The sequence below is a fragment of the Aspergillus fumigatus genome, chromosome 7 (genome assembly GCF_000002655.1).
Source record: "Aspergillus fumigatus Af293 chromosome 7, whole genome shotgun sequence".
In the NCBI taxonomy this organism is placed as follows: domain Eukaryota; kingdom Fungi; phylum Ascomycota; class Eurotiomycetes; order Eurotiales; family Aspergillaceae; genus Aspergillus; species Aspergillus fumigatus.
Window position 1 is genome coordinate 1,122,039 of NC_007200.1, and position 23,163 is coordinate 1,145,201.

Here is a 23,163-nt window from a genome sequence, read left to right on the forward strand (position 1 = left end):
ACCTACAATATGCGCTTTATTCTCTAGGTCCCCCTCAGGTTCAGATTGGCGTGTTCTAGGTCCGTCACATACAAATGTGACTCCAACCCGCTCAAGCTGGGCCCGGAGAGCCCGGTATAAACCCAGGCTACATGTGCTGACTCGGAAGCTTCTCGCGCGACCTTTCTCAAAGACGGAGCTGCGTCGGACCTAGTCCATGAAGCTGCAGTAGGCCGTTTCTTAAACCCGAGAGCTGGCTGCGCAGGGCAGGGGATAGAACTGGTGGACTTTCCTGGCTACTGATATGGATGGCTAAATGCCTGGGGCGTTGATTGGTATTTTGCCACCGGGGAAGGCGAGCGATGTGTCATCTAAAGGATGTTGTCCTTCGCTGATTGACGACAACACCGAGAATCTTCAGTTGTGGGGGGAAACCACGACAAGCTCTGGAATCATTGCGCAAGTTCTGATTGTGGGTGTTGACTCTCACAGCATCCATAACCATGTTTCTCGCTACGGAGTATCTCTCCAGTAGGGACAGCGTGCTGTCACCAACGCCAAGGCACGGAAAATGCAGCCAGGAACGCCTTCGCTGGGATAATCCACGACTCGAGAAGGACGAAATAAGCCTCACGGATAACCTTGATACAAGAGGCCAGAATGTAATCCTGACCGGTTCACAAATCACCACGGTCACGCAGACACATCATCTCGTTTGAGCGGTGCTGTCGCAGCCTCACCTGAACCGGTGAAATAGAGGGAGTTAGCAGTCTTAATGCGACTTCGACGACGCTTCTCTGGAAGAGCTGCACTTGCTGGAGGCTGCCAGGGAGATATTAAGGCTGTATTGAGCGGCTCCGGTCGGTCTTATTCGCACTTTTTCTGAATTGGAACGGCGATGTCAGGTGCCTATAATCCACAGGGTATCACGGTAAGCACCAGACGTATAGAATCCGTCGCAACTCACAACAGGGTTCCTGTCCCTACCCGATCCCGAACTTTCCACCCCAAAGATTGGGTTTTGGGTGTTGAACCTGCTCCATACCGAGCCAGCATTGGCTTCTGCCCGTTCAGGACTGTCCAGGAACTTGTCACAGGATTCATTTAACTTAGATGGAGCTGCGGCTGCCTGAAGCGGGGCTTTCCACGGGCGAAAGGGTAGAATTGGCTCCTGAGGCTTGTTCTTGGGGACCCTGAAGCCAGTGAGCTACTTCTTGATCACCTCAATGGAGCAACAAGTGGAAATCTCTGCTGGCCTGAGAGTAAACTTTTGACTTGACAGCTTGAGAGCACTTCGTAAAGGATATAATGCTGGAATCGAATGACAAGCCGAAGATTTTTGCTGAGGTCTGATGCGATCAGCACCTTCAAGCGCACTGAATACGAATAGTCTGCAGGGATAGGTCAAAGCGACCTTTGATGCCTGTCAGTTCCTGCGGCCAAGACTTTCGGCCGACGGCATACACTCGGAAAGAATTGATAAGCTGAGCTCATACACTCGTGCTCAAAGCCAGTACGTAGTATGCAAGGAGTACGGGAGTACGGAGCAGTACCAAGGAGTCTGACCTCGCAACCACCGTCGAGAGCGAAATTTGAATTGGCCAGATCCGCACGTACTGGTCGTCTTGGAATGAAATGAAAGGGATCAACTGCCCGTCATCCATTGAGGCGTCTACTAAGTACCTGAAATAGGAATCGGGCGATGCAAGCCGCAAGCCACGGTGGAACTCCACTCGCGGAATGTTTCTCCGGAATGGACGTATCTCATAAACGTGCAATCTTTAGCCGTCGTAGTGGCTTATCGGTTTGTGCTGGATCATCAGTTTCAATAGGCTTATCCTGTGCCCTCTTTAGGTGTCTCAAAGGGCGAACCATGAGCTGGGGATGTCACAGATTGGCATCACAGTCGGGATTCGCTTTTCCCGATCGGGCTTTGCGTTTTTCCCTCTCCCAATCATGGGAAGGGAACCCCCCCACGTATGCCACTGCGGTCTGATTGGAATTTTTCCTCAGCTGGACTTATCAACAACCCTGAAGGGCCATGTAATAATGTGTCGATTTTATGGCAGCGATGTTTACCACGACAGCAGATGTCGGGCCCGATAATCCCCCGTCTCGTCGGCCTCCGGTCAGAGTCGCCTGCCTATCCTGGTGTGTATACCGCTGGACTTAAGAGCTGTTTCGAATTCGCAGAATCTGACAGAAATCCTTTCTACAGCCGTGCATCCCGGATTCGCTGTGATGGCCAAAGTGCTTGCTCGAACTGCATCGCGAAAGGCCACACATGCGTCTACATTCCTAGCAGACGGGGAGGACCACGGTATAGCAGAAAAGTGGCCAACGCGGTCGACTCATTCGATGGAAAAGGCGAATCTGGAAGAGGTCTGGAAGAACGCAAATCATCGAACTCTGATGAAGATGGTATGGTTGGTGTGTACGCCGGTTCTGGATACCATATTAACAGTTCTCCTTGTCTGTAGAGTGGTTGAGCCAAATAGTAGACATGAGTGGGCCGGGGGCCGGACTGCGCAGTATCGACACGCCAATGGAGGAGATTGAATCCATCTTTGACTCTGTGTTTGCTCCTATTCCAGGAGAAGCAACACAGGAGCTGGATCCCTCCCTGGCGTCAGACCTAGTCCAACTGTATGGGAGTGATGAGGATATGTAAGACCCTAACAGTAACAACTCACGACATCCGTGGCTGATCATCAGAGCAGGCTAGATGCCTACTACGTCTTCATCCATCCTTATCACCCCATTCTACCTCCACCCGAACGCTGGCCCGTATATAACCGCCCCTTGTCTCAGTGGCCAGAGTGTCGGCCATCAAGCCCGCTCAGTCTAGCTATCTCCGCCCTCCTAGTCCTCATTCCACACCCAAATGAGTCCGATCCATTGAGAGCAGAGTATGTGAAGCTTCGCAGGAGTTTTGCGCAATCTTTTGCTCGAGATGCCTTGAACGCAGTAGAGCATGATTCCAGTCTGCTGAACCCATCGAATAATGTGCTCAATGCGGACAGGGCACTGTTCCATCCTAAGGTGCCTTTGCATTTAGAAGGAATTCTGGCTCTGAATCTGCTGAGCGTCTATGAGTACGCACAGCGAGGGAATTTATGCACAATGACTGACCGAGCCAATGAGGCGCTGACATCAGCGATGAAAATGTCGTTGCATGAGTCTCTTGAGGAGGATGAATACGCGGAGGCCCGGCGAAGGACCTGGTGGATGACGGTTAGTTGTTGTCAACACTCTGGTGTTTTCTTTGATAAATCAGCTGAAAGATTCTTGTTGCACACAGTACATGGTGGCGTGTCAAGCAGCCATTGTGAACGGCATGGTAGGTAACTGATCACCGAGGTGTTTGTTGACAAGACTAAAGATCAGTAGCCTGCAACATTCGACCCGTTTGATCCTCGTTTCGTGACACCACTTCCCGAGGTATGTGCTCGATCTTCGGAATAAGGTAGTGCTGTACTCATTTTTCCGAAAAGGGATGGAAGGTTCCTGTCGAGGCGCAGCAGACGCTCCTTGAAACAGTCACGTTCATGACTCACCTCGAGCAAACCAAGGCTTCCGGTCAAAGTGATCAAAGTGACTCTGGGATACGGGAGCGAATGTTGGGACTTGATTCTCAGATCGGATCATTGCTGTTTCTCTGCAGAGACACGCGGTCTGCGCCCAAGATCGTCCCAACTCGACTGGAATCTCCGGAGGTCGCAGCATCCCAGATCATGATCTCTATTGCAGAAATTCGATTGCACACGTGAGCACACTGTTCACAACATCAACACACAAATGATTGCTGACATCTCGCGACTAGAGCCAGAATTAAGGCTCACAGGCTTTGTGCTTTCCAAGATATTCCCAGTTTTCATCAACGACAGTACGAATTCGGACCGTCTCCCACTTTATCTGAATCTGAGGCCCAGCCCGGGTCTTCTTCTGCCACTGAAGCAGAAACCAGCCAGCCTTCAACTCCTTCATCAAGCTCACCTCTGAATTTCATTTTCTCCTCGCACGAATCCTCGAAAATCTGCTTCCACGGTGCCCTTCACATCGTTACCTTACTGAACAACCTTCCTTTTCCTAACCCGACCAACGAGATCCCACTTCGCAGCCCACCATATCTTTCCCAGACAACCCGCGTCGAGATTCCACGAAGCATGCTCACATTTGCCTGCTGTGGAATGCAAGCCGGCTATGTGATGTTAATGCTTTGTCTCAAGGCACGCGCTCTGCGCGATCGCCGAATGGAGGCGTCCAATTTCGCAGACACCCCCTCTCTGACAGCTCTATTGAACGAGCTGCATCAAAACTTACGGCTGCTTGTCAAGTGTTTGAATAACTGCGCAATCGCGTTTGAGGCGCTTTCTGGAATGAGAGGTACTCCCCTTCTGAGATCACCGTTGATTTCGTTGGCTGAACTGACAGAAACTCTCGTCGGACAGACCGAATAGCTCACGCGATGGAGCAAGAATTCCAGAGGTAACCTCATTTGGCTTGCTATTTGCTCGGTTTACGGTTGCGCACAATGTCGATGGCCAGTGCAGCTGGTACACATGCATTTATTGGACGCAGAAGCCTCGGGCAGATGCTGGGCTGGGCTATGCAGCCAAGGTCATGACTATGCCTGAAAGGGATACTCTTGGTACATAGTGCCTATTGAGACCTTCGTCCCCATCGATCTTCATGACCGCTTCCCTTTTTGACATCACCGGCAGAAAGCGTACTTCCCAGTTCGGGACACGATACTTATGATCTGCGGTGACACAACGGTTGTCCTCTGATCGGTCAGGACGGCAACAGATAGACCTATACCTGACTATGCATTGAAATTGCTTAACGTACGTACTTTCACTGTGCTCTGGCATTTCAAAGCCCGCAAATATTGGTTGTCAAAGGGGGAATTACTTTCCTTCCCGGGCCCTTCGCAAGTGTTTTCTGTAGATATATGCTTGAAACTTGTAAATAGGCGGGTGATCTACAATATCATTATATATATTATGTGATTTGTTTGTTGATCAATGTGCTATATTTAATATTGGAAGTCTAGCAGTATGAAGCATGTGATCTAGGTGCTTGGCCCAGTACAGGAGCGCAAGGCTCGGGCCGGGCAGAAACACAAGATCGACACTACTACCTAAACCCATCTCCACACCCCCGCCAAAGCTATACCTCTTTCACAATGAAAGATTTGTTTAATAATAGCAAAGGGCAAGGACTAACATATCTACGAGGTAAAGGGTATCTTGGATTGCGCGGCATCAAGTGAAATTATCTGCATCGCAACCCAAGCTCCTGATACATGGAGATCAACCGCTGTCTAACCGTCTTCGCCAGTGGCCACAACTTCCCTAGCACATGCAGCGCGCCCACCGCAAGCTGGATTCTCGCCTTAATCGACTCCTGCTTCTCTGGGATGGAGACAACCAAGCACGCAACTGTGTGCACTACCACACACATGGCAAGCGCGCAGGTGAAGAACGGGGTGCGATATTTGACCGGATTCGGCAGAGTGGCTAGGTTGCACAGCAGATCTGCTGCTCGCAGGAGTTTCTGCGAATGAAGGTCCAGGGAGGCGGAGGGGGGAGTGGTCTCGCGGATTGTTGGGAGGCGGGTGCAGGAGGTATAGGCATGGATGGAGGCGTACCGCATGTTTGATCGAGGGTGGTGGAGGTAGATCAGGGCACTGGGCAGGCTCAGTTTGTTAGTGGGCACGGAAAGAGGCTTGTATAGGTGATGCACGCACAGGTAGCTCGTCATTTGAGCTTGAAAGGTCATTTCATCTAGGCCGCAATGGCTGCCATACGCATCCCGCTGGGATGATGGCAGTTGCATCAATAAGGCGGCCAGCACAGCGTCGATGGTTTCGATCTGAGTATCTAGGTCGATATCCAGCGATCGGTTCAATTCCATGACCATGCCCAGGACGCGCACGGCCTGGATTCTGTATGCGGATGATGGGAACCGCCTTTCCTCGTCGAAGTGCCACTTGTTGGTCAGATCTTTGAACGTCAGATTGCTCGGTATCACCTAGCAGGTAATCAGCGGGGCGCGCCCAGAAGGACACTTAGAACGACGTACCACGTCCCCGGAGTTATAAAGCTCTTCGTCACAAGGCAGCCTCACGTCTGCAGGGCTATGGAACAGTTGGAACGCGCTCTGATCACGCATTGCCGCCAAGAATCCGTCCACAAAGTACAGCTCCCAGTAAGTTCGGCGCCAACTCTCCTCGAGAATAGAATTTCCGCCAGAGTGTTCGGCCGCGAATGCGGCTTTGTTCATACCCAGTTCCAAGGCCAGGTTAACGGCAGCCTGCATAATACGGGTTGCACTGTCTTCGGCGCCACGCGCATGCTCCACAATGGCGAGAAGGACCATTCCCTGAACCATGAATCCGTCGCGAGGCGTCAAGGCGGACAACACGGAATAGGCAGATTGGCGAAAGAGCTCTTTGAGGGACGGATCATGGTGCTGGTGAGCGCCAATGAAGCGCATGATTGAGAGGATGTATTGTGGTATCTTCGCGACTAAGTGAGAGTGCAGTGCTTTCCTTGGGATCAGGAGCGGATGCGAGCGGTGAAAAGTCTGGTAATACAGCTGGATCAGGGGATCATATGCAACTTCGGGTGTTACAGCGTTCTCTAGCTCAGGCCACGCAAGTGCATCCTCTGGCAGCAACGACTGGCGAGCATCGAGCTGTGGTTGGAAGAGTGCTTGACCTATCTGGTTCTGTTAGTGACTCTTCACGTTTATGGCCTCGATCTGAAAAAGGTAGGTCCATACATCTACAAGATCTGTGGTGAGATTTGTCCCACTGGGCCATTCTGAGAAATCGTCTGGATTGACTGCAGAGAAAAGGGAGGCATCGTCATCCAGAAGCTGCTGGGAAGGATTGCTGTTCTTCGTCCGCCCGCGTCTGGATTGGATATAGCGGCATTCCGTACTGGAAGCCTGGCAGCGGCTACATACTGGCATCTGGGCGTCACATTTTAGATGCCGGCGGCGACATGTCATACACGCCAGTGATGACGGGCGCCGGGAAGGCCCGGACAATGTGGAATCTTGCTGCATGGCTATGGTGATACTCGATGGCTTTGTGTCATTATTGAAGTAGATATCCGAGAGTTACAGTTGCTCGAAGTGGCCAAGTTCGCTTTTTACAATAACCATCTAAATGCCAGCAAGGTCAAATTGCTGGCTCTCCTGCAAGTCCAAAACTGGATTGATCCCCGATGCTCGATAGAGCATAATTTCATCATAGTGATACGTGAAGCTCAGCCGGGAGGCCGAGATCCCCGAATCGGCGACCACAGTTCTGAAGTCTCGGGGACGGCTATACCTCCGATCATCCTCCACATGTGTCCCCCAATAAAGAAATTCTCTCGACTACGTGTAATTGATATCTGAAACAAGACCTATATCTGATTTCCCTTGACTTTGGATTCCTGTGATGATACAAGTAACATGGGGACCTGAGGTATGGTTATCGGGGACCTATGGAACCCGAAGGCCACCTGAGCTGGCTCACATTACTTGCTCGGCATCCTCCCTGAATGCAGTCATCGATGCAGCCTCATAGTCCAGTAGTTGAATGGATACTTTTCTTCTCTCATTCCTGAATTTACTTCGTCGCGTTCCTTCTAACCATTCTTTGCTCATTCTTTGCTGCTACTGTGGTCTACGCACAGGAGCTCTGCAATTGCTAAAAGTGGGAGGACCCAGTGAGACCTTATAGAAACGTTTGAACAGTGGACAGAGGAGACTGAAGCACTCTGGTGATCCCAGATACATGCTGGAAACCAGAGACCATTGCGGACGCCAGCGAGATCGAACGACTCACCCGCAAACCATTGTTGCCTGCGTGGACGGGGCCGCTAACTGGCGGATAGCGTCTTTAGCAGGCACTTTGCCGTTGCTGGATTCATTCAAGCAGGTGAGACTGACGCTATATATGAAATACAGCTGTCCTTAAGGGGATGAAAAGTTCCCTGACTCGAGCCATTGAGAGCGAGTCGGCGGGTCTGTGCCGGCAGGTCGGGTTATGGGGCGTTCCTCGAATGAGGCTTAGGCTGTAGCAAAGAGTACGGAGTACTCGCATGAGTCCATGGCGCAATGTTCTGGTCTACGTGGGCAACCAGTGGACTTTCCTCCATAGAGGAGCAACCAAGATTATTACGACGCAGGGAGTAGAGTACAGTGACTTCTAGATGGCAGACTAGTCGGCGACCAGAGCCAGGCACAAACCAACCCACAATGCAACCTTATGAGTTCAGCCACAAAACAATGACACTTGAATAATCCAGATGCTCATCTAAGATGGGATTATGATTGTTATTTACTACTACGTATTATGATTCCTCTGGTCCCCACATGCTCCATTTTACCTCATTTAGCTTGCGGATCAATTGGCAGTTTTGAAGGAAGTTCCCGAAAAGGTCCCCGAGAGCCAAGGAGAGTAAGGGACCAGGGAAACGTCTCCCGCCAAGACATGGAGCAGCTCTGTGGCATTATCGCATTGGCAGATCATTCTTGACAAGGTACCAGTTCAGATGAGCAGCTACAATGGCAGATTAAGCAGGATGATCGCGTTTTGTAGTTTGGTCAAGGTCTCCACCTGACCAGTTTGTGAATACCGCTGATTGAATTTGGCCGCAGTCTTATGGAATGCTCCTGGTGTCGGTCTCGCCAAGGGAGGTGTCATATGGATTCTCTTGCTGCTTCGGCATTTTCTTTTCTGCTTGCAACTAGCCAAGGCGGCGTTCGCTTTGATCTGATCAACCAAGCCTGAAGCCGTGTGCTTCTCGAAGACTGGCACAGTTCAACAAAAACGGCCAGTGACTAGTTTAAAATACACCAGGCGTGAAATCAACCACCTGCACTTTCTCAATCACCCCATCCAGACTCTTCACAAATGCCTGATGCGCGGGGTCTGCCCGGACATAGTACTCCCGATCGGCCTCGTTCTCGAACTCAACCACAAAGACATGCGTGAATCCATTCTTCGCCCATCAGTACGACCACCTAACCACGTTGCGCGGAATGCCTACCTGCAAAGCCTCGATCGAGTTGTCCTTACCCCCCGCGGAAGCCTTGATGTATGGTTTTTGCGATGTGGGATGAATGCAATTCTCCCTAAGATTGAGCATGCGGGTACACGTCTGCCTTGGTCAGTATCTGCGCTGGAATTGGGAGAGGTTCGGGACATACGTCTTTGATGACTTCTGGACTGGTGGTGGGTTTGAATTGGAACTGGACGATATGGACGATGGCCATTTTGGTTCGGTGTACCGTCTTAGGTTGCTTGGCTGTGATATCAGCACGGAAAAGTGGTCGAATGCAGATAATTGCGTCTGGAGGATGACGAAAGTGGGGTGAGTTATTTCAGAGTGGGGTAACCGGCTTTGCCAGAGATCATTCGACTAGGGACCTCTTCATCATCATAGCACGCACCGTGGGTCCTATGAGCTCTACATCAAGGTTGACTTGAGAAAGATATGGTCCATATCCAGGTGCCAGGGCGTACTAGATCAAAGAGAGTTTCTGGAAATGACGAAATACATGGCAGAAGAAATGGTTGGAACAAGCTCACGGCCCATCGACACGGTATCGGGAAAGATGTGTCGTGGTGGACTCCCAATCAGAGTCATAATAACCGTGGTTTAGCGTCTTGTGAGCGGACTGGTGCGATCGGTACAGTCTCCTCAGGGTAGGGGTCTCCCTCAGCAACACTAATCTCACTGCATTGCTGGATATCCTACAGGAACGATGCGTGAGTTTCTACTCTGACAGAGAGCGCAGTATAGATGACTACCTACGCTAAGTCTTCGAGGCAGGGTCTATCCTTAGATCAGGCACATTCTATGCATACTGTAGAGAAATGATACTGAGGTATATAGGTCAAAGATTCGACAACCATGAAGCTTCTGGATCCAAGTTCACATTCGGAAGAGACAACACAGACGAGTTTTTTGGGGTCGGCACCGTGGCATTCTATCACTCATATGAACTCCGGTGCGACAAGAGAAACAATGATATTGAAGTGTTGAAAGATAGAGGAGACGCGAAGTCACTTGATACTATCTTCAGATGTTCCAATGGCTAATTGACTGTCGGATGGGTCTTCGGGCGGGGGGTTGTTGTTCTTTTTCTTTTCTGGAGTCAGATCTACCAAGCTACAATCTCAGCTATTCCCTCGTCGTCGTTCACTTCGCGAAGCGCTATTCACTGGTCATTCAGGACTCATTCTATTATGTCTTCTCTGTCTAGCCTACACTATAGACACAGGGGCAAGAAAAGTAATTTAAGGCATAGCAGCTGAAGGGGGACCACTGACAGTAAAAAATAATCCCGAACTCGAGTTCATCAGTAAGCCATTTGTATATAGAAGAAACGCTTGGGGTCCTATCAATGCATAAGCTCCCGACCCTTAACAATTATCTTGCTGATACCGATTGCTTCCTAGACAGTTACCTCCATATAGCCTGTACTTGCAATTTAAATCCGATTGGTGCATAAACTGAACTTTTAACATGATGCCTTTGCGGGGTATGTTGCTACCCCAGATTATCGGGATCGTTTAGCCCGAGGAGGTATAATAATTTGAGTATCCTCATAGAATATGCCTAACGTCTTCTGTAGGGCACACCTTGACCAACAATGCCGAGAAAAGGACTCTTATTCTTGCTCTTTGTGCCACAGCTCGCTCTAGGACGGATTGACCGGTGGGTCAGACTGTCTCCAATCTTCTTTAAAGGCTCGCTGACGATAGCAGAGAGCATGTAGTTTCCAAGTATAATGTGGTTCGCACGAACCTAATCGATAATGAAACAACTCCTCTCCAGGTCGGCAATGGAAACTTTGCCTTTAATGTCGATAACACTGGCATGCAGGTATGTCCTTACTTCCTTCAGTTCCAGACAATGGCTTAATGTGCTGCAGTCTTTCCTTCCATTCAACACTCTGTCAAGCTGGGCGTGGCACAATGATTCATTGCCAAAAAATGGGTACGCTCTTCGAGAGAAACAAGAAGTTGCCGTCTAATATAGGATAGCGAGAAAATCGAGGACTATCACGGTGTGGCGATGTTGACCCACGGCCGAAACGTCTCCTATGACATCCCAGACCCCCGTCTGCCACAAGCATCGCAATGGCTTATTTCCAACCCGAACCGAATCAACTTGGGACGAATTGGGCTTCAGTACAAGGGCGAGTTCCTCACAGAGTCACAAATTAGTGATCCGCGTCAAGAATTGGATCTGTGGAGAGGCGTTATCACTTCAACTTTCAAAGTCGACGGTCAACTGGTGAAAGTGGTGACGCAGGGCGATTTCGGGACTGACACGGCTGTTTTTGAAGTCCAGTCAGCTCTTCTCTCTTCGGGGGATCTAACTGTTGGATTAGACTTTCCTTACCCCCCGATTCACTCAACAAAGTACAAATATGAAGTGTTTGTCGGCAGTTACGATTTCCGGCAGAACCATACCACATCGATTGTTGAAAACACAAAGGACCGGGCCCATATTTTCCACCAATTGCAAGGGACAAGCTACTTTGTTAATCTACGATGGCCTGCTTCTTCTTTGCAATTGTCTCGCGTAAGCAACGCGACTCACCGCTATACGCTTTCGCTTTCCTCCTCGTCTACGCTGAAATTCACTGCCAATTTTGCGCCGGACAAGCAGGTGCCAGGCTCCCCAAAAGCGATCCAACGCCAAAATCCCATCGACTGGAAGGAATACTGGACTCATGGAGGGTTCGTCGATCTTACCGCATCGTCCAACCCTAAGGCGAATGAACTTCAGCGTCGTATCATCCTGTCGCTGTATCATGTACGGGTCAACAGTGCGGCTAAAGGACAGTCCCCTCAGGAAAGTGGACTGATGAATAATGGGTGGTATGGTATGTTACTTGCAATGATTCCTTATATGCAACTGCTACTCACGACTGTCTACAGGCAAATTCCATATGGAAATGGTAGTCTGGCACAATGCCCACTGGGCTACTTGGGGTCGGCAAGAACATTTTGATAATATCTTTCCAGCCTTGTACGAGAGCTTGTTGCCATCGTCTCTTGCACGAGCCAAGGCTATGGGATGGGACGGAGCACGGTCAGTTCCGTCGTGCAAACTCTCTGATGACTACTCACAAAGCACAGGTGGCCCAAGATGACTGATATTGAGAGTGGGATCAGCTCGCCTGGTGGTATCAACGGCCTTCTCATGTGGCAGCAGGTCAGCAGCACCTTCCACAATATTTTGGATTTATCTAATAGACCAGCCCCATCCTATGTACCTCGCAACACTGGCGTACCAAGCCTCACCAACACGCAAGACTCTTGAACGTTGGGATCCCATCTTGACAGCTACTGCGGACTACATGGCTTCTTATGCTTGGAAAAATGAGACTTCCGGTTACTACGATCTCGGACCGCTGTATGTTCATTTGCCCTTCGAGGACCTTGACTGATTTGAGACAGGGCATATGGCGTCACCGAAAATACTCCGTCCACGCAGAGCCTGAATCTAGCATATGAGGTACGTTTACCGTATATGCGCTCGGCAGTACTTATTTCTGCCAAGATTGCCTACTGGCGATACGGCCTAGATGTCGCCGGCTCATGGAAGAGAAAACTCCGCCAACAAGTGCCCGATTCATGGACGACCGTTGCGGACAATCTCGCACCTCCGCCTCAAGTTGACGGCCTTTATGCCGTCTATCAAGGCTTGAATAGCTCTTGGTGGAATGATACGTCTCTAACCAAGGATCCTCGCAGTTTGATTATGTTGCAGGGTATCCTCCCCGATACACCAGCAGTGGATGCCAAAGTTGCATTGGCAACCGCGCAGAAGGTCTGGGAAGTCTGGACAGATGACAAAATCAGAGGATGGGGAAGACCTGTGCTCGCCATCAACGCTGCTCGGGTTGGGAGCCCGGAAAGGGCAATAGGGCATTTAACCGCCTATGACTATTGGGTCTTCGATGATGCTGGTATGTGTCCTGCTTCCGCCATAGCACAAAGCTAATATTACCCGATAGGATTCGCAGTTCGCGGTGGTGACGGTAAGACTCTCCTTCCCTGTGATCTGTTGAGTCCACTGACGAATAGTACGTATACAGGCGGCACTCCCCCTCCCTTTATGCCGGGGAACGCGGGGTTCTTGTATGCCGTGGCGTATATGGCTGCTGGCTGGCACGGATCCCACGGCGACGCTCCTGGGTTCCCTTCTGATGGCAGCTGGGCTGTGAAACATGAAGGTCTACGCAAGGCACCGTAGACACTGTAGACAACCACCCTGTCCCGGAGAAAGCGGCTACACCATCAAGAGCCTTCAATTTATCCAGCCAATAAAACATGCATCAGATATTACCCCCCCACAAACTGGCTGCCGTGAAGAATCATAAGCTCCATTCGGCATGTATCTAGTAAGTTTCAAGCAATGATCGTCGTGATGAAACCCTTTGTACCCCAGATTGTTTCGTCTCTACCTTGCCCCATCTGACACGGAGCGGTAGAATAGGAAAATGAGCGGCTTTCGCACCGACATCCCGATCCCATCTATATATTGACATCATTGCCCTCCCAAAGGGAAGCACAATAACCATACCCAGTAGCCTTCAACGTAACAATCAGAGACGATGCTCCTCGAACTAACCCTCCCGCTCCTCCTTGCCCTCACCTCCTCCGCCCAACCCACCCCATCACCAACCACCACCACCCTCCCAACCCTTCAATCAGGCTGGTACTTCATCCGCGCTGTCGAAACCCCAGCCTACCACAGCTACCTGCAGACCATCCCCAGCGCTACCCCAGGACCAGCCTACCTCTCGTCCAACACCAACGCCGGCCAATTCAACATCATCTCCGGCCAGCTAGTCTACAACACCGGCGCAGGCCAGCTATTCATGAACGTCGAGGATCCCGCCGACAAGACGCAGCGCACCCTCCAGACGTGGTTCAACGAGACGCAGAACCAGTACGGCACGTTTGCGTTCCAGGGGGATGCGGTGACGTGGAGCGTGGGTGATATTGCACGGCCGAATGTGGCGGCGTGGTATGTTTGTGGGGACCAGGGGAGGTTGTATATCAATACGGGCCCCTATGGGTATCAGACGCCGGAGGGCTGTTATGATGAGACGGTATGTCGGTGTTGTGGTGACATTGTGGGATGTATACTGACGATGCTATGCAGATTCATTCTTATGGGGGGTCGACGCCGACGGTTTGATGTGATGGGATTTATGGGAATTGCAATACGTGTTGTCTGATGTTCATCTGTTGGATTCGAGGACAATGATTACATGCCGATGGCTAGTCTCAAATCGGAATGTGATTTCGATTCTCTAATCATTGTAGCTATGAGCAACGAGAATGGAGAGCTACCTATAGCTATGTCGCATTGTGTAACTAGTCATGACCACCAATTGGCTTAGGCACGTATGGCTCCTCCAAGAATCTCTCCTCGTCAGTCGTCAAGATCCGGTCTGCGACTTGAATCATTTCGTCCATTCGCTCAACAGAGCTGAAACCCACAATCGGACTGGCCACACGCTTGTTGACCCAGGCTAAAGCCACTTGACCCATTGTCCAGCCCTTGTTCTTGGCCAACTCCTCCACTCTGGAGATGGTCATCTCATCTGCCTTGGTCACTGCGTTCGGGTCGGTGTTCTCCGAGCGGGTGGTCCCTCGGACTTGTGAGAGCGGACGTGCAAGCTTACCACCGTCGAGAGGACCCCACTGTTGGGATGTCTCATGAGTCGATGATTCATCAGAGTTAAGTCATCGGTACTTACAGGAATCAGACCAACGCCTGTCTCATTACAGAAGCGATTCATCTCCCGCTCCTCCTCGCGATAGAGAAGACTGTACTGATTCTGCATGGAGACGAACTTTGTCCACCCATGCTTTTCTGCGCAGTGCTGCATCATGATGAACTGGTACGTCCTCATCGAGCTCGCGCCGATGTACCGAACCTTCCCGCTTCGGACCAGATCATTTAGAGCTTCCATGGTCTCCTCGATGGGAGTGAGGGGATCAAAGCGGTGGATTTGAAGGAGATCAATGTAGTCGGTACCCAGGCGTTTCAGCGAGGCGTTGACTGCGTTGAAGATGGCTTGGCGGGATAGACCTGCAGGGTCAGTATGGCATGCGACCCAACGGAATCGAGTCATTTACCGAATTGATTGACGTATTCCTTGTCCTGCCGCATGTTGTCCGCGAACGGAACAACATAATGGTTGTCGTGTTCACTGACAGGTGACCAACATTTTGTAAGAATGAGGATTTTATGCCGAGGAAGATTGTAATGTTTGATGGCCTTGCCAATGATTTCTTCCGATTTGCCGTTAGAATAGTTGTTCGCGGTGTCCCACTGTTCAACTTAGTCACTGCTCATCGCATGGTGTGGAGAGATACGAACAGTGGTAAGTCCCCGGTCGTAGGCAGCTTTCAACAAGGGTAGACCCTGGAGATGTGTCAATCTATTTCATGATCAAACTTGACTGTACATGGACTCACCTTCTCCTCGTCAAGAATCCATGATCCCCATTCCGGAGAGCCAATGCTCATGCCACCGAGAATGGGCACCGAAACGCGTAGGCCACTCTTGCCTAGCTGACGATAGGAGACTTTCGTTTGCTCCAGAGAAGCCTTCAGCAAGGGAGGAAGTTCAGCGGCCATTTTCAAGCCTTCTGCTGTGGTGCCTATGTTTGCTTCCTCTGGAGTCTTCTAAAAGCAGTCGTAAGCGAATCGGGTCTGAGCTGACGATCGATATCCCTTGAGGACCTGGATCGAGCTTGCTTTTATACTGAAGCTCTCAATGTCCACATAGTGAAGTGTGTGATTACCAGCTTCCATCACCGGCGACCTCAGTATGCTGATTTCTAAGCATCCAATACGCCGTGCGCTCAAAAGCCTCGTATTTAAGCGTTTTCTCCGTGATATCATGGAGTTATCCCCGAGACCGAGATGTCATTGAAGTAAGCACAAGACCGAATATGGAATGATGCTTGGCTTTCCTGTCCGTCAAGCAAGTCATGACTCATATGGCGGGATTTCGGGCCGGTTTGAGCTCTTGATGTTTAACAAGAGATGTAGAGCAGGCTGAGACCGTGTGCCACTGCTATTGTGTTCTAGAGTCATTATATGGTCATCCTGAGATGGGTCAATGTGAAGCTGGTAACCAGAATATGCACTATCGTTTTCTACTATACTGGAAATGGAAGTATAGACATCCTTTTAGTGGTTTTGATGGTTTATAGAAGATGTGAGCCAATGCAGGCTTTGCGGGCTCTCAGACAGTCAGACTCACAGGGTCTAGAGATACCTTGCAGAATATGAAATATGATAGCCTGGCACTTGTGCTGGAGGTCATCATGTGGCACCGGTTTCTTTCGGGTCAACTCAGTATAGTATTCAACCCATGTTGATACAGCTTGATGCAGTGTACATACTTGGCGTACACATTCGGTTGCCATGTGGAATTACAAAATACACCAGTGTCCTCTGAGACTTGAATATCAGAAATTCCACCGTAGCTCTTTGAGAGGCCTTCTTCCATAATCAGACAAACCAGACCAAGATGGGAGGAGGCCAAAGGATAATTTCAGAGAGACGATAGAGAGCATGCCTGAGGCATTCACAATACCGTCGATCATCCAATCACGCCCTGGTTAGTTTTCAACCAATCAACACGTATCAGGACGCATAAATCACATGACCCGTCAAGTGTCTAACCTAATCAGGAAATGTCCTTATCTGATAAACTTTTGATAAAAAATTTCAGGAAGCGGAATCAACGCCTTTCACCGTATCAACTCCACCGACAGACATCACGATGGGGAAAGCCGCACGAGGCAAGCGCAATGCGCCCTCCAGCTCTCCGTATCAGAAGCCCGGTGCGCCACTCTCCAAAGCAGCTTCTGCGATATTTAAGTTCAATACGGACATCGGCCAGCACATCTTGAAAAACCCCACAATCGCCGATGCCATCGTCGACAAGGCCAACGTTCAGCCCAGCCAGACGGTACTCGAAGTCGGTCCGGGTACGGGTATCCTGACGACGCGAATTCTTGAGAAAGCGAAAAAGGTCATTGCTGTCGAACTGGATCCCCGAATGGCAGCGGAAGTTACAAAGACGGTTCAGGGGACGCCTGCAGAGAAGAAACTTCAGGTTATTCTGGGCGATTTCGTCAAGACAGATCTCTCCAAGCTGCCTCCCTTCCAGATCTGCATCAGTAACACTCCTTATCAGGTATGATTTTGCACATGGTCCGGTGTTGTGGTAGACGCTGACGAGTCCGCCACAGATTTCCTCCCCGCTCATTTTCAAGCTCCTTTCCATGCCTAATCCCCCAAAGACCTGCATTCTCATGGTTCAACGTGAATTTGCCCTTCGGTTGATTGCCCGTCCTGGAGACTCGTTATATTCACGACTATCAGTCAACGCACAGTTTTTCTCTCGAATCTCGCACATTATGAAAGTCGGCAAGAATAACTTCCGACCCCCTCCACAAGTCGAGTCTAGCGTGGTCCGGATTGAGCCCAAGGCGGACCGACCGAACATCAGCTGGGATGAATGGGATGGTATGCTCCGCATCTGCTTTGTACGAAAGAACAAGACCCTGCGCGCAGGTTTCATGGCCACGAAAGTGCGTGCGCTGATTGAGCGCAACTGGATCACTTGGGTCTCCATGCATCCAGAGAAGGTTACTCAGGCGGACATTGATTTCCTCCAGGGCAAGGATGTTTCTGCCCTACAAAGTGTTGATGAGGATATGGATATGGACCAGGATGGCGATGAGGCGGTTCAGGGAGGTGACGACGAGGATGATATCTTCATGGATCTGGGAGGGGAGACCGAGGCCCCAGTTACTACGAGCAAGGGGTCGCTGGTGGCAATCGGTGACCAACAGGTCCCTCGGGCTATGGTGACGAAACTGGTTCAAGCGAAGATCCAACGAGTTTTGGAGCAAACCAATTTGGCGAACGCTCGTGCCCAGAAGTGTGATGAGAACAACTTCCTCCGCCTTCTACATGGATTCAATACTGAAGGTATTCACTTTTCTTGAGTGACGGGTGATGGCAAGTGCATCGCAATCTTTCCCAAGCTCGTCGCAGACTCGTGTACTCCAGTGCCGGAGTGATCGAGTGTGGCTCCATGATGCCCCTATCCTCGTTTTGATACCCACTTGACGCCTCAGGACTCGGTATCGGGATATCATCAGTTCTCAGACGGTCAACATGTTGTCCACTGTGCGGAATCTCATTTGTCAGGAGTCTGGGCACGAGTGAAGCATGCCTCTAGGCTATACCCGTGCGCACTCGAGCTTGATGATACTTTTCTGGTTCTAAAATTCCACAGTTAGACTCCGGGGATATCTCCATCATCAGTAACGAAGACATGACATTATTCAGTCCCGCACTACCAGTGCTTTTCGGGTTTCTATAGACTGCTATAGAGTCTGTGGCTTCTTCAGAGGGTGATAAGGAACAGAGCAAGGAATAGGCAGTGAAATGTCGCGGACTCAGACTGATCATTAAGCAGTAATTTAACTTTCTCCACGGTTATTCATTGTGCAGAGGAGGAGGTCAAGGAGAATCGTCTGTATTTTCATACCTAGTCGAATTCCAACAATACAATTCGGTCAGCGCGGGTTATATACCAGTTAGGAGCCCGGACGGTTCAACAGCTCCTGAAGTACTATCGTTACTCAACAGCTTCAGTACAATTCGATAGCTTCACCCCACTCGTTAAAGAAGTAGCCCTGCGAGCAACGGCCCTTCTAATCGGCCAACCCCCCCGTTGTGATCTTTTGTTTCAATTTGAGGGGATTGTGAAACTACCCTTAAGCTATGTTAATTCTACAGAGATTCTTCGAGATATCTGTCTCTCCTGTCGATCTCATGTCCACAGCCAAGGTCGCGATTATGCTAGATTAGCCAATCATTGGTGGGCATAGAACGCATATGTCAAGGGTCTCGCTAAGCAGAAAGGCGTCTGGAAATACATTGATCCTGACGATGAGACAGTAACCAGGCAGGAACCCGTGGAACCAACGAGACCTATCCCAGCAAAGCCGTTCCCCCGGATAAATGCAGATGATCGATGGGTATGGCAGCAAGAACCCATGCTACATCATTGGTCGTACAGGTTATAGTAGAGAGACCGAAAAGCCATGATGGCCGTCTGGACCGCCATCCAGAGTAGCTTTAGCAAGAATCAGCGTTGTATCCTGAACCTGGATATCTCACAGAGGCAGGGGATGATCAAACTGCGAGATAAGCCCCAGCCGGGTGACTTGTCCTGGACGATAGCGCTTGTGGACCGATTCAGGAAGCTAGGTAACAAGAAGCGCAAGGAGAGCATGAAGGAATGGCTCAGCAAATAGAAAATATAATTCTTGAGGTTGAAGATGCTGAACTGATATGTTCTGAGTACTAGGCTAGCCTCAAGTTCATCGAGACTGTTCACCTGCTTCTGCCACGCTACACGAATACTAGGCATGTAAACGTCGAGTTAGATGGCTCAAGCATCCTAGAAGAGATGATCCACTTCCGACACCGATGGAAACACGCATCAGACGAAGAAGTCCAATGCCTCGTTGGTGAAGTACCTCCTAGCGCAACCGGCTAATGAACGGCCAGCAAGACAGTGACACAATGTTTCTTTTGTTTATCCTTGGACTATAAGCTACGACAAATACTACTCCGTCCGAGGTCGCATATCAAAGTGATCTCCTGTCCCGTTGACCGAGATACTTATTCTTTTGGATCTGCCGGCCATATTACCATTTACCTACTATGCTCATGGCCGCTGGAGCGCCTACGGCCTTCTTCTCAGAGCAAATGAAGACACCACACAATTCGTCCTATTTCAACTAGAGTAGTGAACTGGCCAATGGGCCGGCCATGTCAACCTTATTTAGGATTGCATGGCTGATGGTCTCCATGATCCACTCTGCAACAAGACCAAAATGGGAGGAACTATGCAAGTATCCTGCTTACAGTGCGTGATGTCATTTCCCTAGCGCTTAGATGTGATACAATTAACCTTTTATGTCATAGCTGGTCAGGGGTATGAGGAGTGGGACTAGTAGAGTGATGGAGTGGTTCCAGGGTTCAGGTGGAGGTGATGTCTCTGAACTCGGAAACTTAGTACTAGAATGGACAATATTGACGGGTCCATCCGCTTAATATCTGGTTTTGATCATCCGAAAGCGTAGAGTACGGAATATCCGAATGATATTCCATACTACATAAACACGGGAGGTCGATGCGTCAGAAGGATCAAGCCATACTCTCATGTTGATATACATTACTACTTACCCGATTGAGTGACTCGTTTTACCTTCCTGTTTTACATTAGATAGATTTCTTTCTCTATACCGCGATATCCGCCGCGATAACCCCTCTCTTCTCTCGACATCAGACCACATATACGATCTGGATAGCATCGTCCGGTGGTATAAATAGTAGATAGTTAGATGACTAGATTCGGAAGGAGGGGACCTTCTTTACTTTCTCACTTGTATAGCAAATACTAGTGATTTCTAAACTCGTAACGGTATTGCAGTTTCCAACATCTCATAAGGCTGATAGAACCCCACTGTGGCAGTGCAATTGGTTACAAGGTGGAGCTGCACTGCCACACTTTTGATAAGATGGACCAAGGCAGCAGCCCCAGTTGTTTACCTAAAAAAGCTGTCTGGTCCTCGTCTTCCCGAGTCCTGATGTTCCAAAAGGTTTCATTCCTCAGTTTTTCATCTTACCTCAGTCCATCTGACATATATCACCAGTTTTCATCCTCTGAAGGAAGTAGACCATTTAAGCCTGTTTTCAGGTTCATCCTTCCCTCCAGTTTGGCACAACATGGCCGCGCAAGAGTACTATAATTCAGGCTATATTGGTGGCCAAAAGCCAGATACCCCATTAAGCGATAATAGCGGCAATCGACCATGGACCCCGCCATCCTCGACGGTTACTCCAGGACCTGGGATGTCCTACTCACCAGTCGTAGAAAATCGTCCTTACAACTATGGTGCCCCGCCTCCGCCAACAACCAGCTATGAGCGTCCTCACAACGTATACCCGTCTCAAACTTCAGAAGGCATGGCTCTGGGATTTTCCCCGCAGACAAAGCCACAACAGTACGACAATGAGTATAACAACTCTGGACCTCCACCTTACACCCAGCACTCCTATGGCTCGCCACAGTCATATCCCCCATACCCTACACATGACACCTATCCTGCGCACCCGCCCACTCAGCCGCCATATCCACAGGATCGAAAAGATGAAAGAGGCTTCATGGGAGCGGTTGCTGGAGGTGCTGTAGGGGCCTACGCCGGTCATCAAGTCCATCATGGCGTCTTGGGCACTATCGGAGGAGCGATCACTGGATCTGTCGCCGAAGACGCAATCAAGAAGCACAAGAAGAAGAAGAAGAAGGAAAAGAAGGAAGGCAAATGGGGACATGGTCGCCGGTCCTCATCCTCATCCTCGTCATCGGACAGTGACAACGGTCGGGCTCATCATCAACAACATCCTCCTGCGGCGGCTTCTCTCCGAGGCAACTTTTCCGCCTCGTCGACGGAGATTAGCCTCGAGCACGATTATGAGCTGACAGCTAGATGCCGTTCGATCTCAGGGGAAATGCATCGGTCGAGTATCTCTCTGAACTCGGTCCTCTCCAACCACTTCGGTTCTTTTGTATGGGCACGTGGCGGTAATTTTGGAGCGTCGGCGAGAAATGTGCATCTTGCTGAAGGCGGAAGAGTACTTGACGCTGAGCTGGCCGACGGAAACGGCCATTGGAAGAGGGCATGGGTGAGATTGGATGAGCGGATCACGAACCAGAACGGACATCTTGTATTCCTGGATTGATGATCGTGAGGCTGATACACTATTCGTTGCTATTCAATGGTAGTTCATGATACTAATGAAATTTATACCTGGTTCACTCTAATAGCAATTCTTAGGATTGGGAGGGACTTAAGCCATCTCAACTCATGGTCTTGCCTTAGCCGTCGAGAATAGGGTGCTGAATATCCACATGACGGCAGTCGGCAGTAGTCTCTTGATTGAGCTGAATGCCTTTCCCGAGTCATCAGACGACTCTCTTTACTGCTCAGACGTGAAGACTGAGCTCGTCTTGCCTCCAGGAAACAGCATGTATTATGTGACAAAGCCTTTCTCAATGTGAGCTGATTGTGTTCGTTTTTCTTCTCTTCCCCGATCACTCAATGTAATCTCAAGCATCCTGCATCCCATCAAGATACTGTGAGAGATGGACTCCCTTCCCACAGAACTTTAATCATAATCATTCATCATCTCAATGCCAAGATCCATCATCTCAATAAGGAAGCCCAAGCATCATATGCGGCAGAGAATCTATTGGAAAACGGCAGCCCAAAGCCTTGTAAAATAAAAACGTGTTCCACCCAGATGGCAAGCGATTCTCAAACCGATGATATGGGAGAGGACGGTCCTACTCAAACACGACGCTCTGACAAAACTGGCGCAGTACGCCTTTGGCAAGCCATATTGGATAGCAAGAATTAAAAGGGTAAGACAGATTGTCTGAGAGCCATATGTCAGGTTGAGCTCGCGGAGCCGCTTCGTGAAGCGATGGAGGTGACTTCTCAAGGTAATCAAATTCACCCATAGATCAAGCGCCATTGAGGCCGAATCGCAGCTCATTGGAGACGAGGCAGGCCTGCAGGGTGTCTTCGACCATTCGGTCGGATATATAGTTGGGAAACTTCTGAAGGCGCAACATCACAGATCGTTGTCAGCCTCTGCATACGTAGCTCTTTGGATTCAGAGCTGCGATATGTAATTCATGTAGGAAATGGCTATGAGTTGAAAAAGCAGCTTGACTCCGTCCTCAGTGCAAAAAGTGATGCGGACATGAAAGGCAAAAGCTAGTGAATGTGTGCGGGGGATATAACGAGGCTTGTTCCCTCTTGGAGTTAATTAAATCCTCCACTTCCTGAGCCTTATTTTGTTCATAGTTCTTCCCGGCCCCTTTCTAGATTGTTCGAACCAGGAAGCATTGCCATTGTCTCTATAGAGTCAAAAAATCGGGATAAAGTCTTCCACATAAGGTTATTGAAGTTGAATACGAATACGAACCTTTGGCCAATCAACAACCTCCATCCGGAACTATTGCTGTCTCTAGT

General features: G+C 49.8%; 7 protein-coding genes across 7 annotated transcripts; 5 read left to right on the top strand and 2 right to left on the bottom strand.

Moving 5' to 3' along the window:
* Nucleotides 1-2,220: 2,220 nt before the first annotated feature.
* AFUA_7G04811 (transcription factor domain-containing protein) lies at nucleotides 2,221-4,439 on the top strand (the record flags this gene model as incomplete). Its single annotated transcript, XM_743936.2, has 7 exons — nucleotides 2,221-2,400; nucleotides 2,444-2,646; nucleotides 2,700-3,213; nucleotides 3,281-3,319; nucleotides 3,362-3,397; nucleotides 3,474-3,745; nucleotides 3,803-4,439. 7 exons carry the CDS (start codon nucleotides 2,221-2,223, stop codon nucleotides 4,437-4,439), a joined length of 1,881 nt encoding a protein of 626 aa, XP_749029.2.
* Nucleotides 4,440-5,001: 562 nt separating this feature from the next.
* On the bottom strand, nucleotides 5,002-8,984 carry AFUA_7G04820 (Zn(II)2Cys6 transcription factor). Its single transcript, XM_077805191.1, has 4 exons — nucleotides 6,769-8,984; nucleotides 6,067-6,708; nucleotides 5,732-6,015; nucleotides 5,002-5,671 (listed from the first exon to the last, which is right to left on the bottom strand). The coding sequence occupies exons 1-4, from the start codon at nucleotides 7,054-7,056 to the stop codon at nucleotides 5,257-5,259; spliced, it is 1,629 nt and encodes a 542-aa protein (XP_077661319.1). The 5' UTR covers nucleotides 7,057-8,984; the 3' UTR covers nucleotides 5,002-5,256.
* A 145-nt stretch (nucleotides 8,985-9,129) lies between these two features.
* Nucleotides 9,130-10,087, top strand: AFUA_7G04830 (uncharacterized protein; the record flags this gene model as incomplete). Its single annotated transcript, XM_743934.1, has 3 exons — nucleotides 9,130-9,356; nucleotides 9,478-9,482; nucleotides 9,882-10,087. The coding sequence occupies 3 exons, from the start codon at nucleotides 9,130-9,132 to the stop codon at nucleotides 10,085-10,087; spliced, it is 438 nt and encodes a 145-aa protein (XP_749027.1).
* Nucleotides 10,088-11,066: 979 nt separating this feature from the next.
* On the top strand, nucleotides 11,067-14,298 carry AFUA_7G04840 (uncharacterized protein; the record flags this gene model as incomplete). Its single annotated transcript, XM_743933.2, has 4 exons — nucleotides 11,067-11,883; nucleotides 12,257-12,416; nucleotides 12,461-12,972; nucleotides 13,616-14,298. 4 exons carry the CDS (start codon nucleotides 11,067-11,069, stop codon nucleotides 14,248-14,250), a joined length of 2,124 nt encoding a protein of 707 aa, XP_749026.1. The 3' UTR covers nucleotides 14,251-14,298.
* A 91-nt stretch (nucleotides 14,299-14,389) lies between these two features.
* AFUA_7G04850 (aldo/keto reductase) lies at nucleotides 14,390-15,661 on the bottom strand (the record flags this gene model as incomplete). The annotated part of the gene is made up of 5 exons (XM_743932.1): nucleotides 14,390-14,719; nucleotides 14,776-15,110; nucleotides 15,158-15,353; nucleotides 15,402-15,446; nucleotides 15,500-15,661. The coding sequence occupies 5 exons, from the start codon at nucleotides 15,659-15,661 to the stop codon at nucleotides 14,390-14,392; spliced, it is 1,068 nt and encodes a 355-aa protein (XP_749025.1).
* Nucleotides 15,662-16,755: 1,094 nt separating this feature from the next.
* AFUA_7G04860 (dimethyladenosine transferase) lies at nucleotides 16,756-18,826 on the top strand. The gene is made up of 2 exons (XM_743931.2): nucleotides 16,756-17,234; nucleotides 17,290-18,826. The coding sequence occupies exons 1-2, from the start codon at nucleotides 16,818-16,820 to the stop codon at nucleotides 18,049-18,051; spliced, it is 1,179 nt and encodes a 392-aa protein (XP_749024.1). The 5' UTR covers nucleotides 16,756-16,817; the 3' UTR covers nucleotides 18,052-18,826.
* Nucleotides 18,827-20,676: 1,850 nt separating this feature from the next.
* AFUA_7G04870 (putative glutamine-serine-proline rich protein) lies at nucleotides 20,677-23,035 on the top strand. Its single transcript, XM_743930.2, has 2 exons — nucleotides 20,677-21,904; nucleotides 21,961-23,035. Exon 1 carries the CDS (start codon nucleotides 20,852-20,854, stop codon nucleotides 21,863-21,865), a length of 1,014 nt encoding a protein of 337 aa, XP_749023.1. The 5' UTR covers nucleotides 20,677-20,851; the 3' UTR covers nucleotides 21,866-21,904; nucleotides 21,961-23,035.
* Nucleotides 23,036-23,163: the final 128 nt, after the last annotated feature.